This window comes from Harmonia axyridis, chromosome 4, assembly GCF_914767665.1.
Source record: "Harmonia axyridis chromosome 4, icHarAxyr1.1, whole genome shotgun sequence".
NCBI lineage: Eukaryota > Metazoa > Arthropoda > Insecta > Coleoptera > Coccinellidae > Harmonia > Harmonia axyridis.
In genome coordinates, this window is record NC_059504.1 from 10,533,888 (window position 1) to 10,561,810 (window position 27,923).

The 27,923-nt window shown below is 32.8% G+C and overlaps 3 protein-coding genes across 6 annotated transcripts; 2 read left to right on the forward strand and 1 right to left on the reverse strand.

The window, feature by feature from the left end:
- The first annotated feature begins 135 nt into the window (after positions 1-135).
- LOC123678978 (secernin-3) lies at positions 136-3,245 on the forward strand. Its single transcript, XM_045616275.1, has 7 exons — positions 136-539; positions 595-788; positions 906-1,105; positions 1,160-1,266; positions 1,383-1,580; positions 1,634-1,768; positions 1,948-3,245. The coding sequence occupies exons 1-7, from the start codon at positions 390-392 to the stop codon at positions 2,146-2,148; spliced, it is 1,185 nt and encodes a 394-aa protein (XP_045472231.1). The 5' UTR covers positions 136-389; the 3' UTR covers positions 2,149-3,245.
- A 331-nt stretch (positions 3,246-3,576) lies between these two features.
- On the reverse strand, positions 3,577-17,592 carry LOC123678976 (sodium/potassium/calcium exchanger 3). 2 transcript variants are annotated; one of them, XM_045616271.1, is made up of 10 exons: positions 17,114-17,592; positions 8,946-9,119; positions 8,564-8,751; positions 7,696-7,894; positions 7,519-7,575; positions 7,196-7,461; positions 6,073-6,235; positions 5,913-6,014; positions 5,686-5,807; positions 3,577-4,258 (listed from the first exon to the last, which is right to left on the reverse strand). In XM_045616271.1, the coding sequence occupies exons 1-10, from the start codon at positions 17,136-17,138 to the stop codon at positions 4,046-4,048; spliced, it is 1,509 nt and encodes a 502-aa protein (XP_045472227.1). In that variant the 5' UTR covers positions 17,139-17,592; the 3' UTR covers positions 3,577-4,045. The 2 variants fall into 2 exon arrangements, with proteins under 2 accessions (XP_045472227.1, XP_045472228.1); XM_045616272.1 differs by lacking the exon at positions 17,114-17,592 and adding an exon at positions 13,251-13,388.
- Positions 13,470-27,531, forward strand: LOC123678975 (sodium/potassium/calcium exchanger 3-like). 3 transcript variants are annotated; one of them, XM_045616270.1, is made up of 10 exons: positions 13,470-13,611; positions 13,675-13,748; positions 20,720-20,923; positions 21,930-22,117; positions 22,200-22,347; positions 23,958-24,152; positions 26,018-26,227; positions 26,788-26,889; positions 26,946-27,162; positions 27,320-27,531. In XM_045616270.1, exons 4-10 carry the CDS (start codon positions 21,938-21,940, stop codon positions 27,435-27,437), a joined length of 1,170 nt encoding a protein of 389 aa, XP_045472226.1. In that variant the 5' UTR covers positions 13,470-13,611; positions 13,675-13,748; positions 20,720-20,923; positions 21,930-21,937; the 3' UTR covers positions 27,438-27,531. The 3 variants fall into 3 exon arrangements, with proteins under 3 accessions (XP_045472226.1, XP_045472224.1, XP_045472225.1); XM_045616268.1 differs by lacking the exons at positions 13,470-13,611; positions 13,675-13,748 and adding an exon at positions 18,939-19,693 and having other exon boundaries at positions 21,915-22,117; XM_045616269.1 differs by lacking the exons at positions 13,470-13,611; positions 13,675-13,748 and adding an exon at positions 18,956-19,693.
- Positions 27,532-27,923: the final 392 nt, after the last annotated feature.

Genomic DNA, 27,923 nt, shown 5'->3' on the forward strand with positions numbered 1-27,923 from the left:
AATAGGTATTATTGGTGCATTCATGTGAATTCTCTGAAGATATCAAATAAATATTATGTTGAAAATGAAATAGAGTTCTAATATTTTCCGAACCAATATTGACATTTGTCATTTTCCAGAGGTAATGATGGTTGCATACCTTTGGCAATTACCTGTCAAACGTGAATGAATCGATTCGCTGGCGGTGGCAAAGTCAATCCTATTTTCTTAAAAAACTTCTTTTCCTTCGAGTTCGCTTTTTATGAAGTCATCGACCTCATAAGCGGAAGAATTCTTCAGAGGTGACTCACTGATATTTGGTAATTCGATCTTCAGTACATCGAGCATTCTCATCAAATCGTTGCACGGTTTCCGACGGTAAAATCATAGTGCTTCTTATTGGAAACCAGATGGAAAACCTAATTTCTTGCGATACTTTCGTTGTTTTACCGCCTCATACTAAAAGAGGGGTAGTTTTTGGAAAAAATTCTGATAGACCTAATGGTGAAGTGCAGGAGGTTGTGTACTATCCTGCCTCTGAATCCTCGGATTCAGTCAAAGTGAGTGTTTATTTATGTTGAAGTTTTGTTTACCACGATCATGAACTCTTTTTAGTGCACTTATATTGAAGTAGAATCAGGTGGGCCTACAAAAGCTATTATTGTTAGCAAACCAAATTGGATGTGGGGTGCAGAAATGGGAGCAAATGAATGTGGGGTAGCAATTGGAAATGAAGCTATTTGGACTACTGATAATGAGGGTGAACATGATCCCTCTGTGAAGAGACTTTTGGGAATGGATTTAGTAAGGTACAAAATAGTTAACTTTGTGTTGAATTAATTTGAATGGTGGATGCGCTTACTGAAATATTCTTCCTTTTTTTTTGGGAGCTTTAAAAAATAAATTAATAATTGTTTTGAAATTAGGCTGGGATTAGAAAGAAGTTCTAATGCTGATGAAGCTCTTAATGTAATAACACAACTTCTTGAAAAATATGGACAAGGAGGACCATGTTCAAAAGATGATGAAAGCTTCTGTTATCATAATTCTTTCCTAATAGCTGATCCTAAAAGTGCCTGGATATTAGAAACTTCTGGAAAACATTGGGTTGCACATGAAGTGAAAAGTGGGTAATTTAATAATTATGATGAATATGATTAATGATAATAGAAACTTATAGGTGGTTTTCATAATATTTCTAATGTGATATCTATTACTACTAACATAGATAAAAAGTCTGAAGGTATTGAAGAGTACGCCAAATCAAAAGGTTTGTGGGATGGACAGGTGAGATGTGTTTATAAAAATTATTGTATAAATGTATTCAACTGGAAAATTTCAAACATTCACCACTCATCATAAAAATATTGTCACTAGAGATTTGGAATTGATATTCATTCCAGGGAGAATTCAACTTTTGTGAAGCTTTTAGTGGCGAAAAAAAACCTGGTGATGCAAGATACCTTGCGGGAAAGAAACTCCTAGAAAGATTGACCGAATCTAACAACTTTAAAGAAGTAGATATGTTTAAGGTGTTACGTGATAAAACTTCTGAGATTTGTAGACCTTGTACATCTCCATTTCCTACTCAAGGAAGTCAGGTATTTATTGTATTTAATTCATGGGACCTGAATTAAAGTTGGCAACATTTTAGGTTTCTATTCTGGACACTAATATTAGTGTCCACTGGTTTACAGCAACACCAGATGCATCTAATTCTGTGTTTAAGCCATTTGTTTTTACTCCTAATGTAAAAATATCCAAACACACTGTATGTCCAGAAAATGATGTAAGTACTCATAATTTTCCTATTATTTTGGATACTTCCAAAAATTCATCAATTCAATATTACAAATCAATAAAAGTTTATGTAGAAAAGAACTCGTGAATTTATCTCAGAACTCATTCTACATCCTTAGTTTGTTTATTTCTGAAGTGATATTAGAATCCAATATTTTTTATTCCTAGAAAATGGCACCACATACTCTGTATTCTTTACATTCGGAAGCTTTCAAAAAAGGCACTGATGTAAAAGAACTGTTGAGGACTATGGAAGCCAATTGTGTGAATGAGCTGGAGTCAGTTTTACAAAATGTTAAAGAAGACTTATCTGAATTAGATGAACTTCTGAAAGATTGTGTTGAAACAGAAGTCAAATTCTACCGTTAATTCAAAAGTAAATATTTCCATTGAGGAAAGAAGAATGGAGCACTTTGGTTGTTATTTTTGTTACATTTATGCTTAGAATATACCAATTCAAATATAATTTTCAATTATAAAATTTGAACTACATTGGAGAATGTAGCTTGATAAATAGCTTAACTTTATTAATTCTTCTAATATAGATAAAATTCGAGCTGAATAGATTATTTGGGAAAATATTTTATTTCATTATTACCGAATGTATTTGTTTGAATCATGTGAGGAGAATTGATGATTTTAAAATCTTTTTATTTGTTATGAATTATTTTCTGTATGAATCGGTTTTTATTCAGTGTTGTTACTGTTTTGACTGAATTATTTTTGGGGTGTTTTAGGTTGATGTATAAATTTGATATTCACAATTTACTCAACAGTCCCCCATACTGAATATCTAATAAGAAAATGTAGAGAGCACAATTTTTTCCTAGAAGCAAACATTTTTATCTTTACCTTTTGTTCACCCAAAATTTACTTTCCAAGTGAAAATATTAGGAAATTAACGAGCTCAAGTTGATGCAATTGGAAAAGCTCAACCGGTACACTATACTTGAGATTAGACTCTTCTTATTCAGATTATTCTGAAAATTATATGTAGTCTTTATATTATATTAATTTTTTTATGAAAAATGATCATTCTTGAGATGATTTCATTTCTTTCATTTTTATTGTGATTTGGTTGAGGTTGTTTGATTTGACCATATTTAGTTTAGTGTTTACTGTAATTGTGATATTTTTAAATCATATTTTTATTTTTGATATGATGCATGATTTGAATTTTATTTATTTTATTAGTTGAGAGATGATTATTGAGGCATGTTCCTTATTTTGGTTACTATATATACGAGAGAAAAATATGAGATATTGTATGCACATCAATATAATATATAACTATAATTTAAAGATCCATATACATTCAAGCTTTATTTTTTAAATTGCAATACTTCTGGATGAAATGGAATTTTGATCAGTCTTAATCACATAATCTAGACTAATTGAAAATCTAATAAAGTAAATTAGCTTGTTTTGTCTATTATGGCATGAATAAAAATGATGAAGTAATTAAATTGCCTTTTATTTATCCTTTTCTCATTGGAAAATCCATAGCATATTATTCTTATTCCTCATTAAATTAAGCCTTCTGTAATATTATTGGTTGATCAATGCACTTTCAGTTCCTTTACTCTAATTACAAAAGATGATTAATGCATATCTGAATGTAACAGGCCGAAAGTTGATCGAAATCTGATTTCAACTGCAAATTAAATTCAATTCATTACATGATAGGACATGGAACTGAATAATTGTTTCATTATATGGACCAGAATATTCATGTTACAGGTGATGGACTGTTTAAGTTGGCCAAATTTCTTGCATTTATGAATAATTAACGAAATATTTACTTGCATTTAATTTTTATTGTTCTGTACAATGTCGTACAAGAGTTTTTATGAACAAAGGTAAATCAGGTAAATGATACACCTACCAAAATATGTTTTTCACCAGAAAGCGATATATATACACTTATTTCAATGTGAATTTTTTATATCTAGAAAATGAAGATTATGAAAACAATATAAAATTTACTAATACTTAATATGAGATTTCCTCAAAAATTAAGTGATAGAAAATAAACACGCAATTTGTCAAATTATTAATCACTAATATTATTTTTCGTTTATACAAATGAATTATATAGGCACAATTTTCAAAATAATTTTTCCATAAAAGGTAGAGAAAAACAAAGTCCATTTTTCGGTAAAATGAAACGTATTTCACAAATTCTTACTCTGAAAACTTGAACTCAAGAGGTCAATAGAAGATCGTTCGTGTTTTGGAGTATTTCACTTTTTGTTTTAAATGCTCTTCATCTGCCGCATGTAGGGAGATTCACCCTGAAGAACACGTTCAGTTCTATCAAACTGGCTAGTATCAAGAAAATTGCATACATCAGCAGGCAAATTCTTCCAACCCGTTTGTCCAGTTGAAATTTGTTGAGGAAAAATGTTAGATATAGAAGAAGTAGAGTTGATAGAAGAGATATGGCGCTATATTCTATGCCAGCTGAGTTGATACCAACCTGAAAATAAAAGAATAGGTTTGTGAAATTTTTGTATGTAGTGTAGCACAACTATTTGATGATTTATTATTTTATACGGGGGAGTCTTAAAGTTGTCCATTAAATATGACTGTATATTTCAGCTCAGGTAGAAAGTATTCAATGGTTTCACAATGGGCTAGTCGGCTCCTGTCCTTTCGTTGCACTCCACCGAGATAGTAACAAAATTACAATTGCCTCTTAGTTATAGCAAAGATCACACAAACATTAATTTAATTCTCAATTATAATGTTGAAGCTGCAAAGGAAAAACAGTCTGTATTTTTCACCTGTGACAAATCTGGAAAAATGAGAAATAGTAGGGATCTATGGTTAAATTTAATGGAGGACAACACTACTTTCTCCCATCTTTCGGACAGCGTACGAATCCCGCTGGTCATCTTTTGAAGCAATCCACACATCGATCCAATTTTTTACTTGTCCATAAGACCATAAGAAGTGCTGGTCAGCCAGGCCGTTTGCCATTGATCGAAACAAGTGATAGTCAGAGAGAGCAACGTCTGGAGAATACAGACCCCGGGTGGGGTAGAACTTCCCATTTCAACGTTTTCAAGTATGTCTTGACTACTTTCGCAACATGGGGTCGAGCATTGTCATGCTGTAAAATCACTTTATCATGTCTCTTGTTTTATTGCGGCCAATTTTCTTTCAATGCTCGGTTCAAACGCATTGATTGCGTTCAATAACGATCGCCTGTGATTGTTTCAGTCGATTTTAACAACTCATGTTGTCACACCAAATACTGAGCATGACCTTGGAACGAAGAATATTCGGTTTGGCCGTCGAAGTGGAAGGCCGGGATATCGCCATGATTTTCTGCGCTTGGGATTATTGTAATGAACCCATTTTTCGTCTTCAGACACAATGCGATGCAGAAATCCCTTCCGTCTTTGCCTTGCAATCAGCTGTTCACAAGCAAACAAACGCCGTTCAACATCTCTCGGCTTCAACTCGTACGGCACCCAATTTCCTTGTTTCTGAATCATTCTCATGATTTTCAGCCGCTGATTTCATCATATCAAAGCAGAAAATCAAAACCTCCCGCAAATTAGGAGAATTCGGCTCGTAAGCTGATACGTTTAATCGAGAATAACTTTATGATGCAGACACAAATAGTCTAATATTTCGATGGCGTTATGTTTACAAATACAAATAATAAAAAAGCCAAGTTATTTTAAGAAACTAAGACGTTTTTCTTCGATATCTGAATTCTTCATTATGTTTTTATTATTATGAGTTTAATTTGAAATTGTACTTATTGTATTGAATATTTGAATAAACTCATTTATTATTGTTATTATTATTCATTATGTTTTCCCTTATATTCGACTCTTCTAGGCCCCCGTAAGACCTCTCACAGATTTGGATCTTAGAAAATAAATATCATACCCAATGTTTATCTACAATAGTTGGCAAAAAGGTTGCTTTGATGAACCATGGCAATCCCAAACAGAGCAAAATATCAAATGTATTGGATCCAATGGAGTTACTGATTCCCATAGAACCATGTCCTGCAAAAAGAATATTGGTTTATATCTATGAGAAATTTCGATGGGTGAAATAGCAATTTTGATCCATGAATCCGCTATCAAAGCAGTTAAAACAACTCAATTTACCTTGTTTGGAAACTATAACACTGGACACAGCTTCAGGTACACTAGTTCCAGCCGCCAAAAATGTGATCCCCATAACAGAGTCTGGTATTCGCAAAGTATCACCTAAATATGTTTAAATTTTATTAAGTGATTTATAAATTTATTCACTTCAATGATTTACCTATGATGGTGATCATCCAGGCAACAAAATACGATAAAGATCCTATCCATATTATGCACATCATGAAAGTTAAGGGAAACCACGTTTTGAATCTTGGCTTTTCACAATCTGGAATGGTGAAGAGGAAGACAAGATGAATTGGCCATGTTAAAATCCAAGTCATCTGCAAGATAAACAAAAATATGAAAATGTCAATATTATACAGATCTTGAAAATTTAATCAACAAAATGGACTACCACTAGTGCTGTAGATAATACTATATTTGACACGATAGAATTAAAATATAGAGCAAAACTGATAAATCAGTGAAAAAATTTTGAAAATCCATCAATAAATGACTGAGAAATAGATTATTTAAATTTACGTATTTTAGCGCGGAACGTCTTTGGTCTGTGACGTCACGGCACTTGCCTGTGATCGCTACACCATAAATTACGTTCAAATACTTAGCCGCGCCAAGGCTCTCGCGCCGTTTGTAGTTGTACAGTGTAGTTTTAACTCGAGTTTTGTTTTTATGTCACCATAATGGAAGAAAGCTTAGTGAAAGGACAAAGTGACAATTTGCCTAAAATAGATATATTCGCAGTGATGGAGTTGTTTTCTTCAAATCCATCTTATGTCAGTGCTGAAATAAAAGGAGTTAAACTTTTCAAGTAAGTATCTACTTTTGAGTTTGCTTCATCATGGTTCAACTTATTACGATGATTTATTTAAAAAACGTTTCATAAACAGTTTGTAGTTGAGTACTGGTTGTTGAAGTCTATCAATGGCAAAACATATTTATGTGAGGAGTAAAAAGTAAAAAGAGAAAAAAGTAATTTATATGTATGTATATAGTAAGTTATTTCATCCATCGTGTAACGAACAAAATATGACACGAACGGCACAACTGATTGTACACCAATGAATTCGTAAGCACTCTGCGAATACCAGTCGTCTAGTGTGTGACGTCACGCCACTTACACGTACTATGAAATAATTCTTCCAAGCGCAACTTCAAAGTCTCATAACTTTTTCATTTCTAGAGATATTTCAATGATTCTTCCACATTTTTGTTTGATTTTACTTAAATTTTTATAATTAATCCTTAACAAAAAAATGAAAACTAGTCCATTTGGTCACCTGAGTGAATTTTCCTTGTCCTGCAGGCCACTTCCATAAAGAATGTGGCTCTTCCGCTGCTATTGTTAAAGAAACTTTGTTATTATCTTTATCCACCTCCATCTGATCACTCAGCACTACTTTGAGTGAACCATTTTGATGATGAGGAATGACATTGTCATCTTCACTGGTAAGGGTAGACACTTTCATCTTCACAACTTGAATATCTGAGCTCTGCTCCTCATTTGGTTGAGGTAGCTTAAGGGGGAGGTGAGCTTCGGCAAGATCTGTAAACAGTATTATGGTCTTAGTAATTATTTTGGAGATGTGGTTATTCTACTTACCCGCAGCTTTAGATTCATAAGAACGGTTTGAGTGCTTTCGAGAATGTTTAAGGCTTCCTAAAAGTGAATGAAAAAGAAAAGAAGAAATGCTTCAGAATAGATTTGAGTGCATACAGACATTGTAAAAAGGAAAAATCGTCGAGGATGCAGATTCAAGTTCACTGCAACTCTACTCACCTCTTGCAAACTTTTGTATCGATTTGTCGAAATACATTATGAGAATGTAGACTATATACAGCAAGACAAGGGTTAGAGCTTCATACCACTCGACTCTCTCGTCGTGGATTATACAGATGAGTAGAGAAACTGTTATACCATAGGCCAGACAATCTCTCGTCAATGGCCACCAGTCTAAGGGCACCACTTTGACACCACACTAAAAAGAAACATAGTTCAAGATTTTTATTTCCGAATGTTTTACAATAAATATGGAATATGTTTGAAATAAAAACACTTTCTCTTAGGTTTCAATGGATAGATAGATAGATAGATAATGTTCTTTATTTCAAGTTTTACACAACGAAAGCTATATAAAAGATACACCTATATTTTCAAATTTTCGCTCTACAGTTCACTTTCTCACAACGAAAGCTATATAAAAGATACACCCATATTTTCAAATTTTCGCTCTACAGTTGACTTTCTCAATATGAAAACTTTGTGTAATACAACAATAGGAGTGCATAATTGTCTTACAACTCGAGTTCGATAAAAACTCAGTAAATATAAAAACTGGTAGCAAATAGCTAAACAATTACGAAAATTCAAAAGGTTATCTGCTACGCGGGCTGTTATTAATTCGTTTCCGTGGCAACTACTAAAGGTTTTGTCTTATTGGTTATTCGCCGTGCGATTTACTTCACAGATGCTACCCTATTGGCTGTTGATCGTGCTTTCTGTTTACGGTAAAGTAAATCGCATAGTTTTACATGCATAGTGCTTAAAATAGACAGTCACATAGCTGGTCTGTTGTACGAATTTCTTTTTATTATTTTATAGAATTAGAGCTTTATTTGAAGTTTTCGACAATAAGAAAAGTGCTTACCATTCCGGCTCCTATGCCACAGCATGCTGCTACTGCCAGTATATTAAATACTGCAGATCCAACAATTGTTCCTACACCTATATCACCCTCTGTAATGAAGGTACCTATTACATTCACGAAAAGTTCTGGCGCTGAAGTTGCAGCGGCCATGAAGGTAGCACCTGCTACGTCTGCTGACATATTTAGTGCTGAAAAATAGAAATGATGTAGGTACTACAGTAATCCATGTCAAAAAACTACGATTTTCAAAATTTTCATGTTAAAGTTATGGTTTTGTTGGACCACCCTGTATATTTTAAGGGCTTCAATTCAATCATTGTGAACGTATGTTATTCAATAAGTTTTGTGGATAACCAATAGAATGTTTGGGTTTTGTACTCACCATGACATATTTTCTCTACAGCTGGTACAAAATATTTATCACAGACTACAGCTAAAGCAACGAACAAATAAAGTGATAATAAAACATGTACGGCCACCCCTCCATTCTTCCTTTGTTCTTCTGTGAAGAAATCTCTAGGGAAGTCGTCTATTGCCGGTGGTGTACAATTAAGTCCTGTGAAATGAAACAAAATAAATAATGAAAGTACATTTTTTATTAATCGAAAAACCGAACAGAAATGAGGGACATTGAAAAAGAATACTGATTTCAGAAAAATAGTAGAAATTCTTGTCCTGCCAAAAATAGGTAGATAAATATTTCTGTTTTGCATAAAATAATATTTGCGTAAAGTAAAGATGAAAATTCTGGAAAGAGTACCCCCTTCGGACTTGGATGAAAGGTGAATATCACCGAAAGTGAATCATTACCATTTCAACATTAACGTCTTACTAACATTTGATTCAGGAGAAGGGCTTCCTCGGTAGCTCATCGGTTAGAGCGCTGGACAAGTGATTCGGAGGTTGCGGGTTCGATTCCCGCTTGAGGGGGTACTTTTTCCAAAATTAAAAATTCTCTGTCATGCCAATATATATTCTCTTAAATTTATAAATCTTTATAATTTGTAGTAGATTCAGTTCAATGATAATGAAGAGGTATTTCAAGAAGTTCAGTCTTACAATATTTATGTATTTTCCACAATTAAAAGCGAACTATACTTTCCATCAACATTTGCGAAATATTTTTCTCTTCGTATTTAATTAGTAACGAAAAGTAAAATGTTTAGAACGTGGAGAAAATGTGGAAAATCACTTTATATGTCAAAATTAAAAAAAAATTATAATCATTCTTTATTCTTTGATCTTTACCACTTTACTCCGTTTGACATAAGTATAGTAGGAAATTAAATAGAAGCATTATAAAGTTTATCAGACTTGATTAAAACGTAATCAACTTTTTTACGGAATGATTATCTTTTTGATGTTTATCCCGAATCGACATATGAACGGAAGAAAATGATTATTTTCAACAAAGTACAAGTGTCATGTGGAGGCGTCATCATACAGCAATTAGGCACGAACTAACCTAATAATTCAATAAAAATAATGGTGCCTCAAAATGTATTGTATTTATTATTTCTTTAGCTCGCTCTTCGGAACTAAGAGATCCAGATCTTCCTGTGTGGGAGAAATAAGAGGCACATAATTGTAGAGTCTCCTTTTAATTTGATTAGTGTAGCTCGAAGGAGAACCTTCGGAAGTTGAGATATGACTCATTTGAGAAGTTCGATCGTTACTTTCTTCATAAAAACTTATCTGATATACAGGGCGTTCTTACAGCTCTATGACAAACTTTGACAGATGAAAGCTGCACTTATTCTGAACATTTTTTCCTATGAACATATAATGGGTTAGATTCGTTTAGAAGTTACAAGAATTGGAAAAAAATTCTTGTTGAAGTCAGAAATATATTGGACCTTCTCCAACAAAAAACAAAAAAAATTGTTCGTAATGTCCAATTTCAGCTTGAACGCAAGTCTCACATCAGATTTAGGTTGATTCCTCAGCGTAATAAACATAGATATAGGGGGCATATGTCATTTTCAGTAAGTATATTTTCTCCCCAACATGAACTATCAAATTTGACAAGAAGCGCGTGGAAATGGAAAGATATCAGTGATACGATATTTCACTCAATTCGCGAGTTTCTCCACAAAGAACGCACTCCCTATGTCCCATAGTGAATCAACATTTCATATTAACTCAAAATATATTGAAATAAATGTCTCAATATATCAGAAATTCAGAAAACAAACTTCAAGCGCGCCAAACGACGCGAAACAACTGATGACACTAGGAGAGCAAAAGTTGCTAAACCTTGGATTTCAGCAGGTAGATACAAAAAATAATGAATATTCGGCTTATTATAAATTCGACAATCAGGAAAAATATCGGATTCTAAATATTCAAATTTGCATATTTAATCGGGAACCACTCAAATAAATATATTTCATTCAATATAATATTCATTTATAATGATACAGTAAAATTGTGGATTTGAAAATATATCACAATCCGACAACGTAATCTAACCATATTGGGGATATGTAAAAATAGCGTTTACTTCCTCTATATATGTTTATTAATCTATGATCGATTCTTATTTGGTTTGTGGAATCTTGAATTCTATCAAATAATTGTTGATATGCTGTGATTTCAACATGATGAACAAGCTACTTTGTATGTCCTTATAAATGAAAATCTAACGGATTAAGAACCGGTGAATGAAGTGGCTCTGTCCTATCAATTTATTTGAGGAAAATTTTTGTTTGACCAAGCAGCTACTTGATTTTCTCTGAGTGGTGATGCACCATCGTGCTGATTCCATATATTTCCAGCAGTGTTAAGCTCTACATCATCAATAGAGCCAAAAAGGTTGTGCTCCAAAAAATTTCTATACAGATCTGTATTCAAACGGTCATTTATTTATAACATCACTGGCATCAAATCATTGTTGAAAGTCCAACTCCATTGAAACATTACTGAAATCGTTTTGGTCTTATGGCTTATGAATTATTTTGTGCATATTGTTGAAATCATCGACAAAATTCTACTTTTTATTTCAACTAGTACCTACTCAGTACCAAGTACTGAGCCGTACTTGGTACCACTTTCAAATTTGTCTACAACACGACGAATGGTGAGTCGATTAACTGAATAATGTCGGTCATGAATTATTCTCAAATTTTTTTCAGTATTCACAATTCAACAATTTCTAAACGTTGTTGAAACGCGTATCTTTTCTTGATTGAATGTTATAAACTTCTGAAGACAAATGACAAAAGAAACGTCAAAAAAATAATACCACCATTTTAAATTGCATCAATTCTCTTGGATAACCAGAAAGTGCAGAAGTTTGAAACTCAATTCTAATGAATGCAAAATGGCGAAGGTGCTAGAAGGAATTTTTGAAAACCCCTTTTTATTTCCATAAAGAGGGATAAGCCAACTAAGAGCGCATTTAGTGAGAAAACAGTGAATCATTTATTATATTATCCATTAATAAATCCATCCATCCATAAATAATGGATTAGTATACACTAAAATGAGATTTTTCGCGGCAAAAATTGTTTAAAATGTCCATAGAATTTATTCAATTCAGTTATTTTGAACAATTAGAAAACTTGTTTCTAGGTTAATTCTTTGAGCTAACCGGTATACTTAATGAAATTCTATTGAGGATTGCTTTGTAATTCAATAGAAGATTGTGACAAGAATTGCATTTTTTTCAGCGAACAGCGTGTGAGCCAAGATTTGCTGTTGTGATTTGAATACTCCGAGATTGTAGAATGCAGTAACTGACCATAATGGGAAAGCATATTACACATAAACGTGCTGTGAATATTTTAAGAATTACCTCGTTAACCTGGTTCTTGAACCCAAGTTTAAATAGTTCAAGAAACTCAGCGTTCTTGCAATGACAATAATAATTAAAATAATGTAGAATAATATGAAGCGCAGCTTTGAGAGAGAAAGAATTCTGATTTTCTATTCCAAAGCAGAAATTTTCGTGAGGGAGATATTGTATTTATCACTTAGTTTTTTTATTTACGTTGAAATCTGACGGTACTGCCAGACTTTAAAATTTCGACCTTGAAAATAAAATGAATATGCAGAAATAATCTTTAGTTGAAACCATAAAACGGTATAACATTTGGTTCGTGAAAAACACCATTCAATAAAGTTTAATTGCTTTTCAAACAATTAATATAAGTACTGGTAGGTAGTGGTGATGTAGTAAGCTCAATGTAGAATCATTATATTTTATTTACTACGTCGTATTTGAACTGATCAGCCGAAAAATTTCAGTGTAGATCTTTAAATCTCACAGAGAAGTTCACTAATTTTAGTTTGAGTTTTGGATGAAATCGAGTGAAGTATTTCACTGTTTTTACATTGTTACACTAGTACCTAAGGATAAAAAATATTTGAACGCGATATTTTTTAAATTGTTGATTAGTGCATTCATTTCAATTATTTTTGAATATTCATTATGAACGCTCCTAATGGAAAATATAGAACGGAGTTTTTGTGGAAATTAATGGATTTGGATATTTTAACAATTGAAATTGATACTTTCAACAGTTTTTAGCATTTGTTACATTGTTATTATTTTGATGAAGAAAATTCAAATTTACGTTCTTTGAATTTTCACTGCTGGAAAATATATTAAATTTATAGGAAATGATACTTTTCTTCTGAAACTCGTCATTTTTATTGAATAATGCTATCAATGAATGGAACATACCTTTTACTGAGAAATACATTGTCAAGATCCAGTAGAACTTCACAAACAAGGTATAATCTGCACTAATTAATTCCAATCACATTTTAGAAACAAATATTCCATCCAAAACCATTTCCATACTCATATTCTCAAGAAATAAGAGGGAATGTAGAGCGAGAGCTTATCTTGAAATTGTTGAGCGTACCAATCGATCAAGACTCGAAAATAAACTAAGCGTAATTGAGTAAAATTTTATTTTCTGTTTGAAATTCTGTATGGGAATCCCACTAGCCAGTTAATTGTTATGATGATGCAGATGGGGTCTAAAGAAAAGCACATACTACACGAGAACAATGAACATTGCAACTCTTCGGTTGATGGGGTATGTTATTTGAACATTTGAACTACTTTACTATTTTATTATTATGTTTTTTGCATGTTCTAGCTTTCTGGATTATTCAGGATATCTGCAGCCAATATGGTACGTGTTGTTTGCTGGTTTTTAAGCCAATGGCGACGGTAAGTAATGTTACCGACGTCTGCGCAATAATACACTCTATTGCACACAAATTTAAAATCAAAAATAAGAAAATTCAAGATATTTATTAACAGAATTGCTTAGACATATTGAATGAATAAATGAATGAAAAGACTAGTTACTACAATTGTTTACCGCTTATGCTTTGTATAAAAGTGGAATTGATATTAACACATCAACTGGTGTACAAGAATTATTATTTCCATATAAACTTTTGACTTTTCACTAATTAAGTATCACGAACCTTAAGAACTGTTTTATAAAACTTCCCCATATTTCACTGATTCATAATCATATCCAGCTTCCCTTTAAGCATTTATAATTTTATATTTATATGTGAAAAATTCATGAAATTGGGAATAATAAAGGATTTTCCAATGAGAGATTTCGTTTTAAAGCCTGCTATCTAAACAGCTGACATCTTTTTACATTTGACAAGTGAAAACTAGGCTATTACTAGATATGGAAGAATACACGCTTCAACAACGCATTGGAATTGTTGAAATTCATAAGTCGAGAAGCACCTTCTCGGCCGGCGTGAAAGTGTTGGAAAAATTCGAGCTGTTGAGACAAATTGGTTATGTGAAGAAACGAAACCGTGTGTGTCACTCAAGAACAACTGAGATTGTTGCTGCTGTAGTCTGTAGTTTTGACAGTGAATGGATTGCGCTACCGAATTCTGATAACTGATTTTTATAGCACTAATTGAAAGATATGTATGTAGACGACGTTTATTTTCATCAAGACGGTGCTACGTGCCACAAGAAGAAGTTTTCTAGCGGTGTTATTTGTCGAAGAGGTGATTGGAATTTTATATTGATAAAATACCATAGCAACGCATTGTTTTCTAGTAGCAACTCTGTCAACACTCATGTCTGCAAAATGTACAAATATTAGTTATATTAGATTCTTATGAAATGAAGTAACTTCCTTTATCATCAAATGAGCTAGGTGAATTTATTCGTTGTTGTAATATACTTGAATATCAACATCATTTTGCATTAAATTGTTGAATTTTTCTTGCGAAAATTGTTCCTTTGCAATTCCGTTAATGGCTTTTGCTTCGAAAAAATGACTTCACGAGAGCAACAAACTTTCATCAATTTTGCCGCCGAAATTTGCTGTCTTATGATATTATCTACGAAAATTTTAAATTATTTCCTTACTGAATTCTATACTAAAATGTTTCACACAATGAATTCAAAACCACTTGAGACATTATCGCGAATTAAATCTATAATAATCAAGTCTGTTATTTTTATTTGAACTCAGATATCTAAGATATATCTACTCCTATATACAAACTTTTTCACGTGCTATTTTGTGTTGAGTTATCATTAGATGGATTCGTGTGAATGTCTCTTCTGTTATTATTAGTTTTTTGAAACAAAACCGTTCATCCATTCTTCATATATCGGAATATCAGTGTATATTGGATGTACAGAAAGATATAATAAATAAAAATATGTTTTAGTTGATAATTGAGGAAGTTCTGTCCTAATTTTAATATAAGTGGATCCAACATATTTCTGTTCAGAAGAGATCGGATTTTCTCAGTATTATTGTTTGTATTTGTTAATACTTCAGACAAATATTCTAAAAATATGTCTATGGGTGGATCAGAATATGAACTTGAAAATAAATTATTTGACAATCACCACAAAAGTCCTTATCACTTTTAACTCAATAATTGATTAAACGAGGAAAGTTCCTTGATTTTAATCAATTTGATATTTAGATTTAGGCTACTAAAACAAGGAAAAAATAAAAAACAAATTTCACTCGGGTTTCAAATATGTCCTATATATTGTTAAGAATAAAAACTCAATTATATTTATTTGAGTACAGCAAAAAAGACTGATGAGATATATTGCAACATTGAATTCATAATAATATCGAGAAAAGAATAAAATATGTTACGGGCTTACAAACAAAAATATAAAACAAGAAAATGAAACTGACTTTCGAATGAATTCAATTATACCTTGATCCACATTGTAATCATCCTGTTAGTAATAGGTACACAAAAACAGTTTTGTTACCCTCGTGGACAGAGGTCAATAACCTTTTTGTTATCGTCGCGGAAGTGTCTTAAATTTTGTCTTTATTGAATGAAAGAAGAACGTAAGAACGCAACATTTTAATTGTTTGGTTCTTTCGAATATAATAATATTTGATTTGATTTATAGCTGGTAAGCCAATGAGAAAAAAGTTCAGAGTAGACAAGATAGTTTTATTCAAAATTATTTTTTTCAAGGTCATCAATCTAAAATTTGGAGATAATTATATTTCGAAATATTTTTTGGTATTATATTTTTCTGACATGCAAAGTAGCACTGAACGAAAATGAAGAAGTTAAATGCCAAAAGAATGTAATGTCATTGGCCTATTTTAATCCATAGCATTTATGACCTTATCTCTATGAAAATAATAAAATTAATGTAAGGTTATCAAAACTGATTCAACAGAAGAAAATTGAAAAGAAAAAATGTAACAGAGTGAAAAATAACATAGCAACTATAATAAATAAAGGAAGTAAATACAACTAATTCTCAGTTTTCGAGATAAAATGGGTTTATGAATTTCTTTAACGTAAATTGAGTCCACTTTTCAATTTGTACAATAATTTTTTCATTTCAACACACATCTGCACTGTTTTCAATAGCGTCGAATAAAGAATTTGTGTTTTATTATTTTTGCCCTTGAAATTGAATTTACGATTGTATTTTTGAATCTTCAATTCTTATAAAGTCCAGATTTTTATCCATAAAAGAGAAATACTTGTGGTATATTCTTTCGACTTTCGATATAAATACTTCTCAAGAATTTTGATTTCAAAGAAGACATGATATTTTTCGCGGTACCAGAGGATTTTTAGATAGAATAAAAATATTAAAATGAACTAATGAAATTCATGTCAATTCTTCAAGAGATTTAAATTATGTATTTCATGAACATCTATTAGTAGTTGATTATAAACTATTGAATTTTCGGAATGAGAGTGTAGACGGTAAAACATTTGATGTATTCTATCAGTAATTACGCATGTCTTGAAAACTTTGTTTTTGATTGAACATATATTTTTTCTTTTTTGATAGAAAAAGTACTATATAAGAAGAGAAAGGTATATAGAAAATGCCTCCCAAAAATTTCCTACAAGACGTGATGAAGCAGAGGACTACAAGCAGCTTAAAACGAACACAATCATTCACTTATTCAATTGTACTACGTGATTAACTTAGTTTAATCATGCAGGCATTCAACCGAATAAAAACTAATCCGTAAATGCATAATAGATCGTTCAAAACCGGATAGGGCAAAATCGAAGCTATGCTCAAGTTCTCACCTGCTGCCAACGTTTCGAAATCCATATTTCTGCACCTTCAGGACGATTGTTAGCACGCACTATGTTCCCCCGCCCTGAAGCATACGCGATCTTCATTTGTTCGCAGCATGGGCTTCACTGAGTCTATTTGACATCAAGCAATTTTGCTGGACTGTTCATTCGGAGGATCCATTGTCATATTTGGTGTCATTATTATTCTATGTCCCTGTGCCATTCCAGTAATTTTCTATTGTAAACAATGGCCTATTGAGAGGAATTCTGAAAGAGGTCCATTTTCGAGCGTGCGCTTAATTGTAGATAAGGACTGCATTTGTTGCATAAAAAAACAAGAGCGTACATAAACACGAATATAATAAGGAGAAACAAGGAAAAATATAATGGGTCAGTTGAATACCTGCTGAAAAATTTTTAATTCGGGCGCTTTTGAGTGATAATACATTCATACGCTAATTGCTGCCTTGGAGACCACATAATTTTCTAATAGGTATATAGGCGCAATTGGCGTATGAATGACGAGCTTTTGATTTTCTTAGATATTTTCTTTATTCTGATTGAATTTTCAATGGATCTGACGATGACGAAACACTTTTCTTCTTTACCATTCTTTCCGATTCAGTCCGATTTAAAAGAAAATCGATTAAAAAAAAAATATTTTCAGCTATATCTCGTGAATGGTTCTATCGAAGGAAATGATTTTTGGAATATAGCTTTTTCTTGATGTGATGCATCTTCTCTGAACACAAAATTCCATTCACATCTTTCTGTTTCTTTATTATGAACATTACATTCCATAAAAATAACTTGAATGGTCATTAATAAATTTTTGGCTAATCTGAAAAATAAAAAACTATTCATATTTTCTCGTATAGGGTGTTTTTTTTCGAGGTATATAACTTCAAGTTGGGATTTCTGTTCAAGATGGCGACAGCTGTCAAGTTATTTATTCTCAGTTTTGTTTGGCAATTCATCATGAACAGACTCACGCCTGAACAACGCTTGAAAATAGTGTAATTTCATTTCGAAAATAATGGTTCTGTGCGGAATACGTATCGCGCACTACGTTCATTAGTGATGAAGCGCACTTCTGGTTGAATGGCTACGTCAACAAACAAAACTGACGCATTTGGAGTGAGCTAATCCTCAAGTGTATGTCGAAACACCGTTACATCCAGAAAAACTGACTGTTTGGTGCGCTTTATGGGCTGGTGGAATCATTGGTCCGTACTTCTTCAAAAACGATGATGGCCAGAACGTTACAGTCAATGGTGATCGGTATAGAGCCATGATTACTAACTTTTTCATTCCTGAATTGAACAACCATGATGTCCAGGAGCTGTGGTTCCAACAAGACGGCGCAATATGTCACACAGCTCGTGCCACAATCGATTTATTGAAAGACACGTTTGGTGACCGCCTAATTTCACGTTTTGGACCTGTGAATTGGCCTCCAAGATCTTTTGATTTTACACCAATAGACCACTTTCTGTGGGGCTATGTAAAGTCATTGGTCTATGCGGATAAGCCACAAATCCTTGACCATTCGGAAGACAACATTCGCCGTGTTATTGCCGATATACGACCACAAATGTTGGAAAAAGTCATCGAAAATTAGACGTCCAGATTGGACAACATCCGAGCCAGCCGTGGCGGTCATATGCCAGAAATCATATTTAAAATGTAATGCCACAAGATTATCTTGAGGATAAATAAAATTCATGTCAATCCGATAATCCATCGTTGTTTTATTGCAATTTAAAGTTCTATAGCTCTAAAAAAAACACCCTTCAGAAGTGAAGAAGTAGCCTCCTTGAAGCCACTCCAGATACTGGAGTTCATTAGAACTCTGGAACTGGAAGGCGAGCTATAGACCACGCTATGTCGAGAATAGCACAATATTAGGTCGCAGCTGAACGAATCCCTCTTAATTTTAATTTAAATCTCTATAACGATTTATTTTTTCGTTGATTTATTCCAAATTATCGATATCAACATCTAAAACAAACTATTGAGATCAGCACTCGTATAGCACCATCTTTTTATCAATCTCATACTACAGAATTATTTTACAAAAGAGGGAAGTGGGAAGTGTCAATATGGTTATGCAACTACCGCAGATTTTTGCTACTGATATCCGAAAATTTTTTACGCTGAAAAAAATGATTTACATCTAATATCTTCAAGAGTTTCAATATCTCAGGTAAGTCAATATTTTCTTATTCACTTATCAATTGTTTTTCGTCAGCTTTCCATTAAACTTCCACAATAGAAAAGATTACTTATCTAAAGATAAAGTAGAGATGGTATTAATTTGAAAATATATATTTTATTCTTTGCAGCCGTGTTCCTGTAGGTCTACAGCTTACCTGTTTTCCAAGAGATTAAGTACGCTCTTCGAGTCTTTGAATAAAAATTTCATGTTAGATAGCTGACAGTGATATTTCGAGTGTGTTATGGCAATGTTGCTTAGGACTAAAAAAACCAAAATCGTACTTTGTGTTAAAATTTTCGCGTTTTTGTCTGTGACAATATTTTATTCGTTGTTGAATGTCTTCAGTGAAGATAATAATGGAGAGAATCTACGTGAGTGAATTTCATATTATTTTTTTTATTTTACCTCATCAAAAAGTTCAACTGAAAGGTGTTGAACTTCAAGGCAAGTTAAAGAGAGAAGAAATCGAGGAAAGTACTGTTCTGAAGTCATCAGGAGCCTCTGAGCACCCACTGATACCACAGAATTGTACATAGGTATTATAGATATGTGTGGTCTCCAATTAACTCGTGCATGAAAGAGTGTTCAAAAGCTCCTGACTTCAAGTCAATGCTTTCCTCGATTTTCATCCGTTTTCTTCTGCCTGAATTTTCTAAGGATCTGATGAAGTTATGTACCCAAAATTTCACACAAAGCTTTCATTCTATACACGCAAAATTTCAACCTCTGTTATCACAGAGTTATAAATTTTTTTAAAATTCTGCTTGAAAAAAAATGGCAGTTTTATCAAATTATGATTTGTAATATGATTACGTTTCTGCAATTTTGTATCATTCAAACAATGTGACCATCGATCATTTCGAATCACTATACATATTTCAAAATGAGTAGATATACATATTAAAATTCAGATGAATGGCACTGAAAGCAAACCTAGTCTATAATTTCTATTCTAATTCCTGAAGATTAAGCTCTATGAAAATAAGAGTCATAAAATTATGGAACTGAATAATTTCTTCTTGAGTTTTTTCCAAAAAAGATATATCTTTTCGTTTGAAAGTTATCATAGAAGAAATAATAGAAGGTGAATATTCAGAAAAATTATATTTATGTATCTGAATTGCTTCATCGATGCTTTGGATTTTTAGAATGAGAAAAAAAATTCCCTTCAAATTATACCAATTGAAACTTATGTCATGTGTGCACACCTTCTCATCTCAACATTCACAACCTTCAAGAAAACACTTATGTTGTGAATTATCTATTCGTTTGCTGTTCTATTAGCAAACAGAAAATGTTCAATTGAGAGTATCCTATTTGCAACTGCACATAATATAAATGAGGGTAGAATTTACGACGATTTTTTTTCAATGAATTTTTTTCGAACCTCATTTCAGGTGCATCACGTCACTTGTTAGCCACAACTGGTCAAAACTGTACACCAGCAGCGATTTTTGACTTTCCTCCTGATGGTTTCACAAGACAACAAAGACAGCAAGGATGGATACTGGTCCATGCAGCCATAGCAACTTATTTATTTATTCTACTAGCTATAGTGTGCGATGACTATTTTGTTCCTGCTATAAAGAAATTTTGTGATAGTAAGTTTTTATTAAATAGAACTATAAATGAAAAAAAAATCTGGAACTTTTGAGTGCTCATCATTCACGCGTCAATTGTAATCTTAAGAGACCACATACACCTATATATAGATCTGGGCGTACATTTGGCGCATGAAATAATGAGCGCTCAAAAGTTTCTGGCTTCAGGTCAGTACTTTCTCAATTTTTTTTTTCGATATTCAAGGAATCTCTTGTCGGAATTTTTCTACTGACGAACTTCACTTACCTTCGAAATTGAAACCTACCCTGATGAGAATTCCGAGTTTCCTAGGTATTTTCTTTGGAAAATCGATTTTGAGGAGAATAAATAAAAAATACCGACATTGTTACGAAATGACTATCCACTCAAAAACTATCCACTCAAGATTTTAGTGGAATATTCCTACATTTCAAAACACGCAAACTTCCAAGATTACTGAAGTGTAGGAATTTTCCTATACCTAGTTAAAAGAATCTTGAATCAATATTTATTTATTTAGTGGAACAATGATGTCTGAATGAGATCTATTTTTGTTTTGTTCTTGATTTGCCATGAATTTCAACAGGAAATACCAAGAGGCTTAATTTTTCAATGGCAATGGAAGGAAAACGCTCTGAAAATTGAATGAACCTTCAATATAATTCTATACTGTGTAGAATCTAATCATTTAGATGATAAGGTTGCTTTATTACATAACAGAAATCATCTATTTTAATTCAGGATAACTCACTTCCTGGGCCTTAAGCAAATCTTTGAATTGCTATAGACATAAATATATAATTATTCAGTTAATTCCAAGAAATATATTTAACTACTTTTAATTCGCAATGAGTTGAATTTGATGCCTTCGAATGATGTAGAAATGAAACTTTGAATCCATTCTTTTTGGCTTCGTAATTCTTTTCTCAACAGTTATTTTTTCTTCGCTATGTGAGTTTATGAATACTCCAAAAAGCGTGCTTGATTTGGATATTCATTATTTAATTATAGCAATTTTTTTTGGAGGTTTGGAAATGTCCGAAGATATTGCTGGAGCCACTTTCATGGCAACTGCAAGTTCTAGTCCTGAATTATTTATAAATTGCGTTGGTACTTTCGTGACTGAAGGTGATTTGGGAGTTGGAACAATAGTAGGATCGGCAGTATTCAACATACTGGCAGTACCAGCATGCTGTGGACTTTTTGCGAATATGGTAAACACATAAATTTATTTTACTGCAAATCAATGGATATATGAACGTCGAAAGAAATTCAATGAATTTTTCATTTTCCTAGGTGATGGACTTAGACTGGTGGCCTATAACACGTGATAGTATTATTTATGGAACAGCAGTAATTCTTCTGATATCAGTATTACAAGATGGAAGAGTTTATGTTTATGAGGCTCTCACTTTAGTTCTTTTTTACATACTCTATATATTCAGTAAGTATTGAGGAGAGGTAACCAACCAATTCAAAATGAACAATTTATAAATGTCAGAATTATTGGTCTATTTAATCTAAAGTTAAGTGTGCAGTGTTTCTTGAATAATTTCAAACGTTTGTTATTCGAAATGATGCACTGAAGGTAAATCTTAAAAGGGGCATCCACCATTTTGAATCATTTTGAGCATTACCGGAAGATAGTTAAAGATTAGTGAAAATCTTCTGATGTATCGTGAATTCCAACAAACACGTCTTCTTTATATGCTCACCTCAAATTTATATGTTAATTTCCATATTAGAAATCTGGAATGTAAGTATCAGGAGAATGACATGAAGACATGGAAAAAACTAACGAAGAAAAAATTAAAATCAGAAACCAGTACATTTATCACTAACATGGCTGGCCCGGGTCACGTATAATATTATCTGATAGCACGTATAATTTTATCTGATAGTAGACATCAGGAAATATAGCAATATTGCAATATTGACTATCCAATCTAGCATAAATTTTTTGGCTGCTGATTTAGGTGAAAATTTCAATTTTGATTATAAGTTGTAGAATATTCAAAGTAGAATGCGTCTGTAATCAATAGTCTGACATTTTTTCGAACAACTTAATTATTTTTCATTCGAATTAATCAATATGAAACTGGGAATTCTAAAAGGACCACGTAAATGTTATTTGGTTTGCATCAAACATGAATTCATGTTTCATTTTCTATAAGAAAAACCATACACAGAAGGAATTTTTGTAGCATTCTTGAAACCTCATTTTTGGAAGACATACTATCCTCTATATATCCTTCAACAATAGACGTACTCTTCCAACCAGCATAATGTTTCAGCGAAGTTATAAAGCTCTTGCTTCCGCAAGAAGGGTTGCTGATGTTCGACGCAGACATGGGATTTTGCCTAACGTGTTTTTGCAACTTGTTTTATAGCACAAACGTCCCATCTATTAGTCAGAAAGATCCTTTTTTCTGGACAATATCGAGGGCGTAAAGACATGTACCTACATTATTTTCTTATCAGTTTTAAACTATTCATTTCTTCTTCTTCAACAATTGTGATAATATAGTCTTTTTATAGGTTTTTGTCTTTGATACATTTACCAAAAAAACTGACTATCTTCTACTTGAATAACTAGTATATTTACAAGTTCTTGCTGTCGGCATCCACCAAATACATCGTATATTACTGCAACTTTGTACCTACATTAAAATAGTCTCGTTCGATACCTCAGGAACATCTTTTCTAGTCAGAACTTTTGGACTTTTTTGGCTAATATCCTTTCATTTCTTGCTTCAAATATTTGACCAACATATGGTAATGATAGCCTTTTTTATCATTGAAGATTTGAACCATAAAAAACTCGCAAACAATGTTTCAGAGAGATTGGTAAAGTATCCGATCTCTTAAAACTTTGTTATTGTCATAAGAGTTTTGTGACCTTTTTGGCAACAAATATTCTACTACATTCATTCTTTTTAGGCCATTTTAGATATTTCTTTCATTTTTCAAATGTTCCAAGTTCTTGCCCTTGAGACATAAACACGATTAACATGAAAAAATCCATCATTAACTTAACTTTCTGTATGATTTCAGTAATGTACTTCAATGGAAGCATAAGCGCCTTGGCAACGAGGGCGCTGAGAAAAATCAAAAGGAAAAGACGTTACACAGAAGTATTGCGGGAAACAGAACCACTTCTAGCCAAAAATGGAAAGACGGGCTCCAAATGCAACATAGCGAATTGTGTCTGTGAGGCAGATATTTCCTTAAAAGACTGCGAGGAACTAGGTGAGCAAGTTTTTTGGGACCGTTCGCGATATGTGGATTCATTTAATTCATTGAACCAGTGGATTGGAATGTCAACGAACATCATACCATATCTATTCAAATACAAGACAACGATATTTTATGGTACATTAGACACATTTGATATTTTTGATTAACATATAGTTACGGATAGCTATAAAATGAGGGAACATTAAAAAGTTTGATTTATGTATTTCATATTATTATATTCTAAATTCTAGCTCTGTCATAATATTTTTTAGGATTATTGATTCATAATTTCGGAAACATGTTGAAATCGAGTTTCGGGTTCAAGAAAAAAATCCAGTTGCGTGTTAATTCACAGTTTGGTTTTGGGTAAACCATACAGTGTTAGCCTACATACAGTGTGGTCTAGCGAAAACTTAAAACCTTGATTTTCCGACTTTAAAATCAAAATGTGTGTATGGTGTACCATGCGATTTTCCACATTTTTATTTTAAAGCCGGAAAATCGAGTTATTATGTTTCGTTGAGCCACGCTGTATAATAAGTCACTCAATAAGTGACACATGAATGTCACCACCTTATTCTTCTCGTTAGTACCAACCTTCAAATGGTTATAAGACTTTTCAGAATTTGCTCCATCGACATCAACGGTTGAAACTAGGGATTCACGGCTTGGCTTGATTTTCAAGCTATTTGGCTTGAGCCAAATCAAGGTCAAGTCAAGTAGTAGTTTTTCAATCTCAGGTCAAGCCAAGTATTTATTTATCAAGTAGTTGAATCATATTAAGCTACTTGATTTTTAGCAGTTTTATTGTGTAGTGTCACATCAATAAAAAAATTATGAAATGAGAAGGAACCTTGCATTTATTTATTAAACTTATTGTATAAAAAAACCGAAAATATCAACTAAAAATATATAAATTAAATCACCATAACAAAATAAAAAAATAATGAAAAAATGAACTTTCGTAATATTGAGAAACCTCCAAGCTTTGTTTGACTTCATAATTTTCCATCCAGGACCTAAGACACATGAGGCATCTTATAGATTTGTCGCCTAACCTATTGCGGGTTTTTGGAACTGTAAGAGCAGCTCTAGAAAATTGTCTTTCTAAAGGAGCTGAAGATGCTGGCGTTGATAAAAAATCCTTGGCCATTTCGGCCAAGTTTGGAAAGATATTTCTGAAACTATCAAAATCTACCAATGGATTCCATAGAAATGTGAGAAAACTACTAATAAAATCACTCTGGTAAATGCTTCAGTCTCTCGGCGCTCGAGGAATCCCCTTATTGATGTAGTCTAAGCGCGCACAAGATTGCAGAAATATATTCCATGCGCGCGTACATATCAAGCTCAAGTATTATCCAGAAGCTTCATATCAAGTCAAGCAATAAACATCTAAAAGCAAGTCAAGTCAAGCTCAAGTATGTAATTTTCCACGAGCTTGATCTTCAAGTCAAGTAGTTGGTTAAAAAGTCAAGCTACTTAGCTTGATGAATCCCTAGTTCGAAGGTGATTTGCTGACTGAAGTCAGCACTTCTTCATTAAAACAAAATTAAAAAATTTGACTCTAATTGAGAATGATTGCCAAGGTGAAGCCTATTTCTATAGAAAGACGAAACTTTCTACAAAAAAGGTATTGAAAAGCCAAATGAACGTTGGAGTACATCAGTACATGTATCACTCATGAAGATGACTATATTGACAAGTAAAGTCGAGTTTTTAATAAAACATCTTTTTTACTATTGGCCTGGACTTATTGAGTGAAGTGTAACAGTTTGTATTATGCACAATCCACAAATTCTGCGCGATCTCAGTAATTCAAAATCGTTCTTGATGAAACATAACTAACACCACCTGAATTCTAATTTTTTTTTCAGAGGAATCAACAAATATATGGGAATGGCCCACAGAAGAATCTGCTTCCGGAAAATGTTGGTGGATATTCACCTGGCCAATTTCATTCATTCTCTACCTGACAACACCTGATTGTAGAAAATATCCGAGACTATTTGTTTTTACATTTCTGATGTGCATTATTTGGATTGGAATAACGTCATACGTTGTTGCATGGTTGATAACAGTTGTAGGTGAGATAGGAAAACGTTTCTGAGGAGTCTATTCAAATTTTCGACCATGTTCGAAATTAGTTGATCCTTTTTTTCTGAAATGAAAAAGTAAAAATTTTATTTTGATCTATTCAGGGTAAAATTCAGTCATTTAATTCGTCAGAGAATAATTTCCAAGCTGTTCAGAGCAATATATGTACTTCTCAAGTAGGTACACCATACACTCCTGATTCAAAAGTACCTACTTTTAAAAACATACCAAGTGTAGGTAGCTTTTTTAATTTGACAACAAACCAGCTGTTCGAGGAGATCCAAACCAAAGTCGATATTTAGTTGTTGTTAAAATGCCTAGAGCACTTGTACGCGGAATTTATCGCCAGATGAGTGAATTTGAAAGAGGTTGAACTATTGGTCTACGGGTGGCGGGGTTGTCATTTCGAGAAATCGCTAACTGTACGAACAGAAACCCAGAATACCATTATAACCATTTTAAAATGTATCTTTCCTATTGGAAAACCCTTTACAATATGTTGTTATTATTTCATTCATCGAATTTAAAAGCTGATTTAATTTTTTTGCAGGGGATACTCTAAACATTCCAGATTCAGTAATGGGCTTGACCTTTTTGGCAGCTGGTACTAGTGTACCTGAAGCGGTTTCTAGTGTGATTGTCACAAATCAAGGTAAGTACGCAGCAGAATTAAAACTCGATTGATAGTCACTAATATCAATATTCAAGGTCATGGTGCAATGGGAATCAGCAGTTCAATTGGATCAAATACCTTTGATATTTTACTATGCCTTGGTATTCCATGGTTCATCAAAACAGCTTTCTATCCAACGTATCCTGATCGTCACTGGATACAAATAAACTCTTCTGGCATAACTTACAGTGCTGTGTCACTACTATCAACTCTGGTTCTGTTTTATGGTGGACTCTATTTGAATAAATTCAGGTGATTATTTCGGGATTTTTCCTTCTCATTAAAGCTAAGGTAACTGAGGTATTGTCCACGAAGATTTAATTTCAATTCAACGATGTTGTCATCTTGGTTTTTTCACCCTTAATGTTCAATAATACAGAATTCTCTCAACTCAAAAATTGCTTTTCAGACTGGATTGGAAGATTGGATTAGGCTGCCTTGCTTTATATGGAGGATTTTTAACCATGGCTTCCCTCATTGAACTCAATGTATTCTTCCCAGTGAACCTGCCTACATGTGACCGGTAGAGAAGAGAAAATAATTGTGTATATTTTAGTGTGTTTTTTATCCATTTAAAAGCGATTTTTGCTGTGTAAATAAATTGTTAAATTACCTAGATTACATTAGTGAATTTTCATGTAGAAAACCAACCAAAATGTTGATAGTAACTGTTAAAATGAACAACATGCATTCAGCATAATGCTATTCACATTAAGTTGCATGAAAGAAATACTAGTAGAAATTTATTATCTGTAGATATTCGAAAAATTATGCGTTCCTTACTGTTGTGACCTTCAATAAAAAAAATAAAAAATTGAAGTTATTGTGCGGAAGACTGTGATAAGACTACATTCACTAAATATTGGTTCTCTTGTGAACAAATTTTTTTGAATTCACACCTCTAATTAATCACAAAGTGACATATTTTTATAGTTCGAATGACGAAACAACACCATGCAAGGGGATATTGTTTAGGTAACTTCTACTGAGTTAAAAATCCCAATTGGGCTGCT

What these genes read in the sequence shown, in the direction of transcription:
- LOC123678978 (XM_045616275.1), top strand. Translation starts at nt 390, where the DNA reads ATGGAAAACCTAATTTCTTGCGATACTTTCGTTGTTTTACCGCCTCAT. An exon ending in TTGGGAATGGATTTAGTAAG is followed by an intron (nt 789 to 905) that starts GTACAAAATAGT and finishes TTTTGAAATTAG; the next exon opens with GCTGGGATTAGAAAGAAGTT. An exon ending in AAGGTTTGTGGGATGGACAG is followed by an intron (nt 1,267 to 1,382) that starts GTGAGATGTGTT and finishes TATTCATTCCAG; the next exon opens with GGAGAATTCAACTTTTGTGA.
- LOC123678976 (XM_045616271.1), bottom strand. Translation starts at nt 17,138, where the DNA reads ATGGATTTCGAAACGTTGGCAGCAG. An exon ending in TTTCGAAACGTTGGCAGCAG is followed by an intron (nt 9,120 to 17,113) that starts GTGAGAACTTGA and finishes TTCATTTCACAG; the next exon opens with GACTTAATTGTACACCACCG. An exon ending in TGTTATAGTTTCCAAACAAG is followed by an intron (nt 5,808 to 5,912) that starts GTAAATTGAGTT and finishes TTCTTTTTGCAG; the next exon opens with GACATGGTTCTATGGGAATC.
- LOC123678975 (XM_045616268.1), top strand. Translation starts at nt 19,564, where the DNA reads ATGGCAATGTTGCTTAGGACTAAAAAAACCAAAATCGTACTTTGTGTT. An exon ending in GTGGACTTTTTGCGAATATG is followed by an intron (nt 22,118 to 22,199) that starts GTAAACACATAA and finishes TCATTTTCCTAG; the next exon opens with GTGATGGACTTAGACTGGTG. An exon ending in ATGGTTGATAACAGTTGTAG is followed by an intron (nt 26,228 to 26,787) that starts GTGAGATAGGAA and finishes ATTTTTTTGCAG; the next exon opens with GGGATACTCTAAACATTCCA.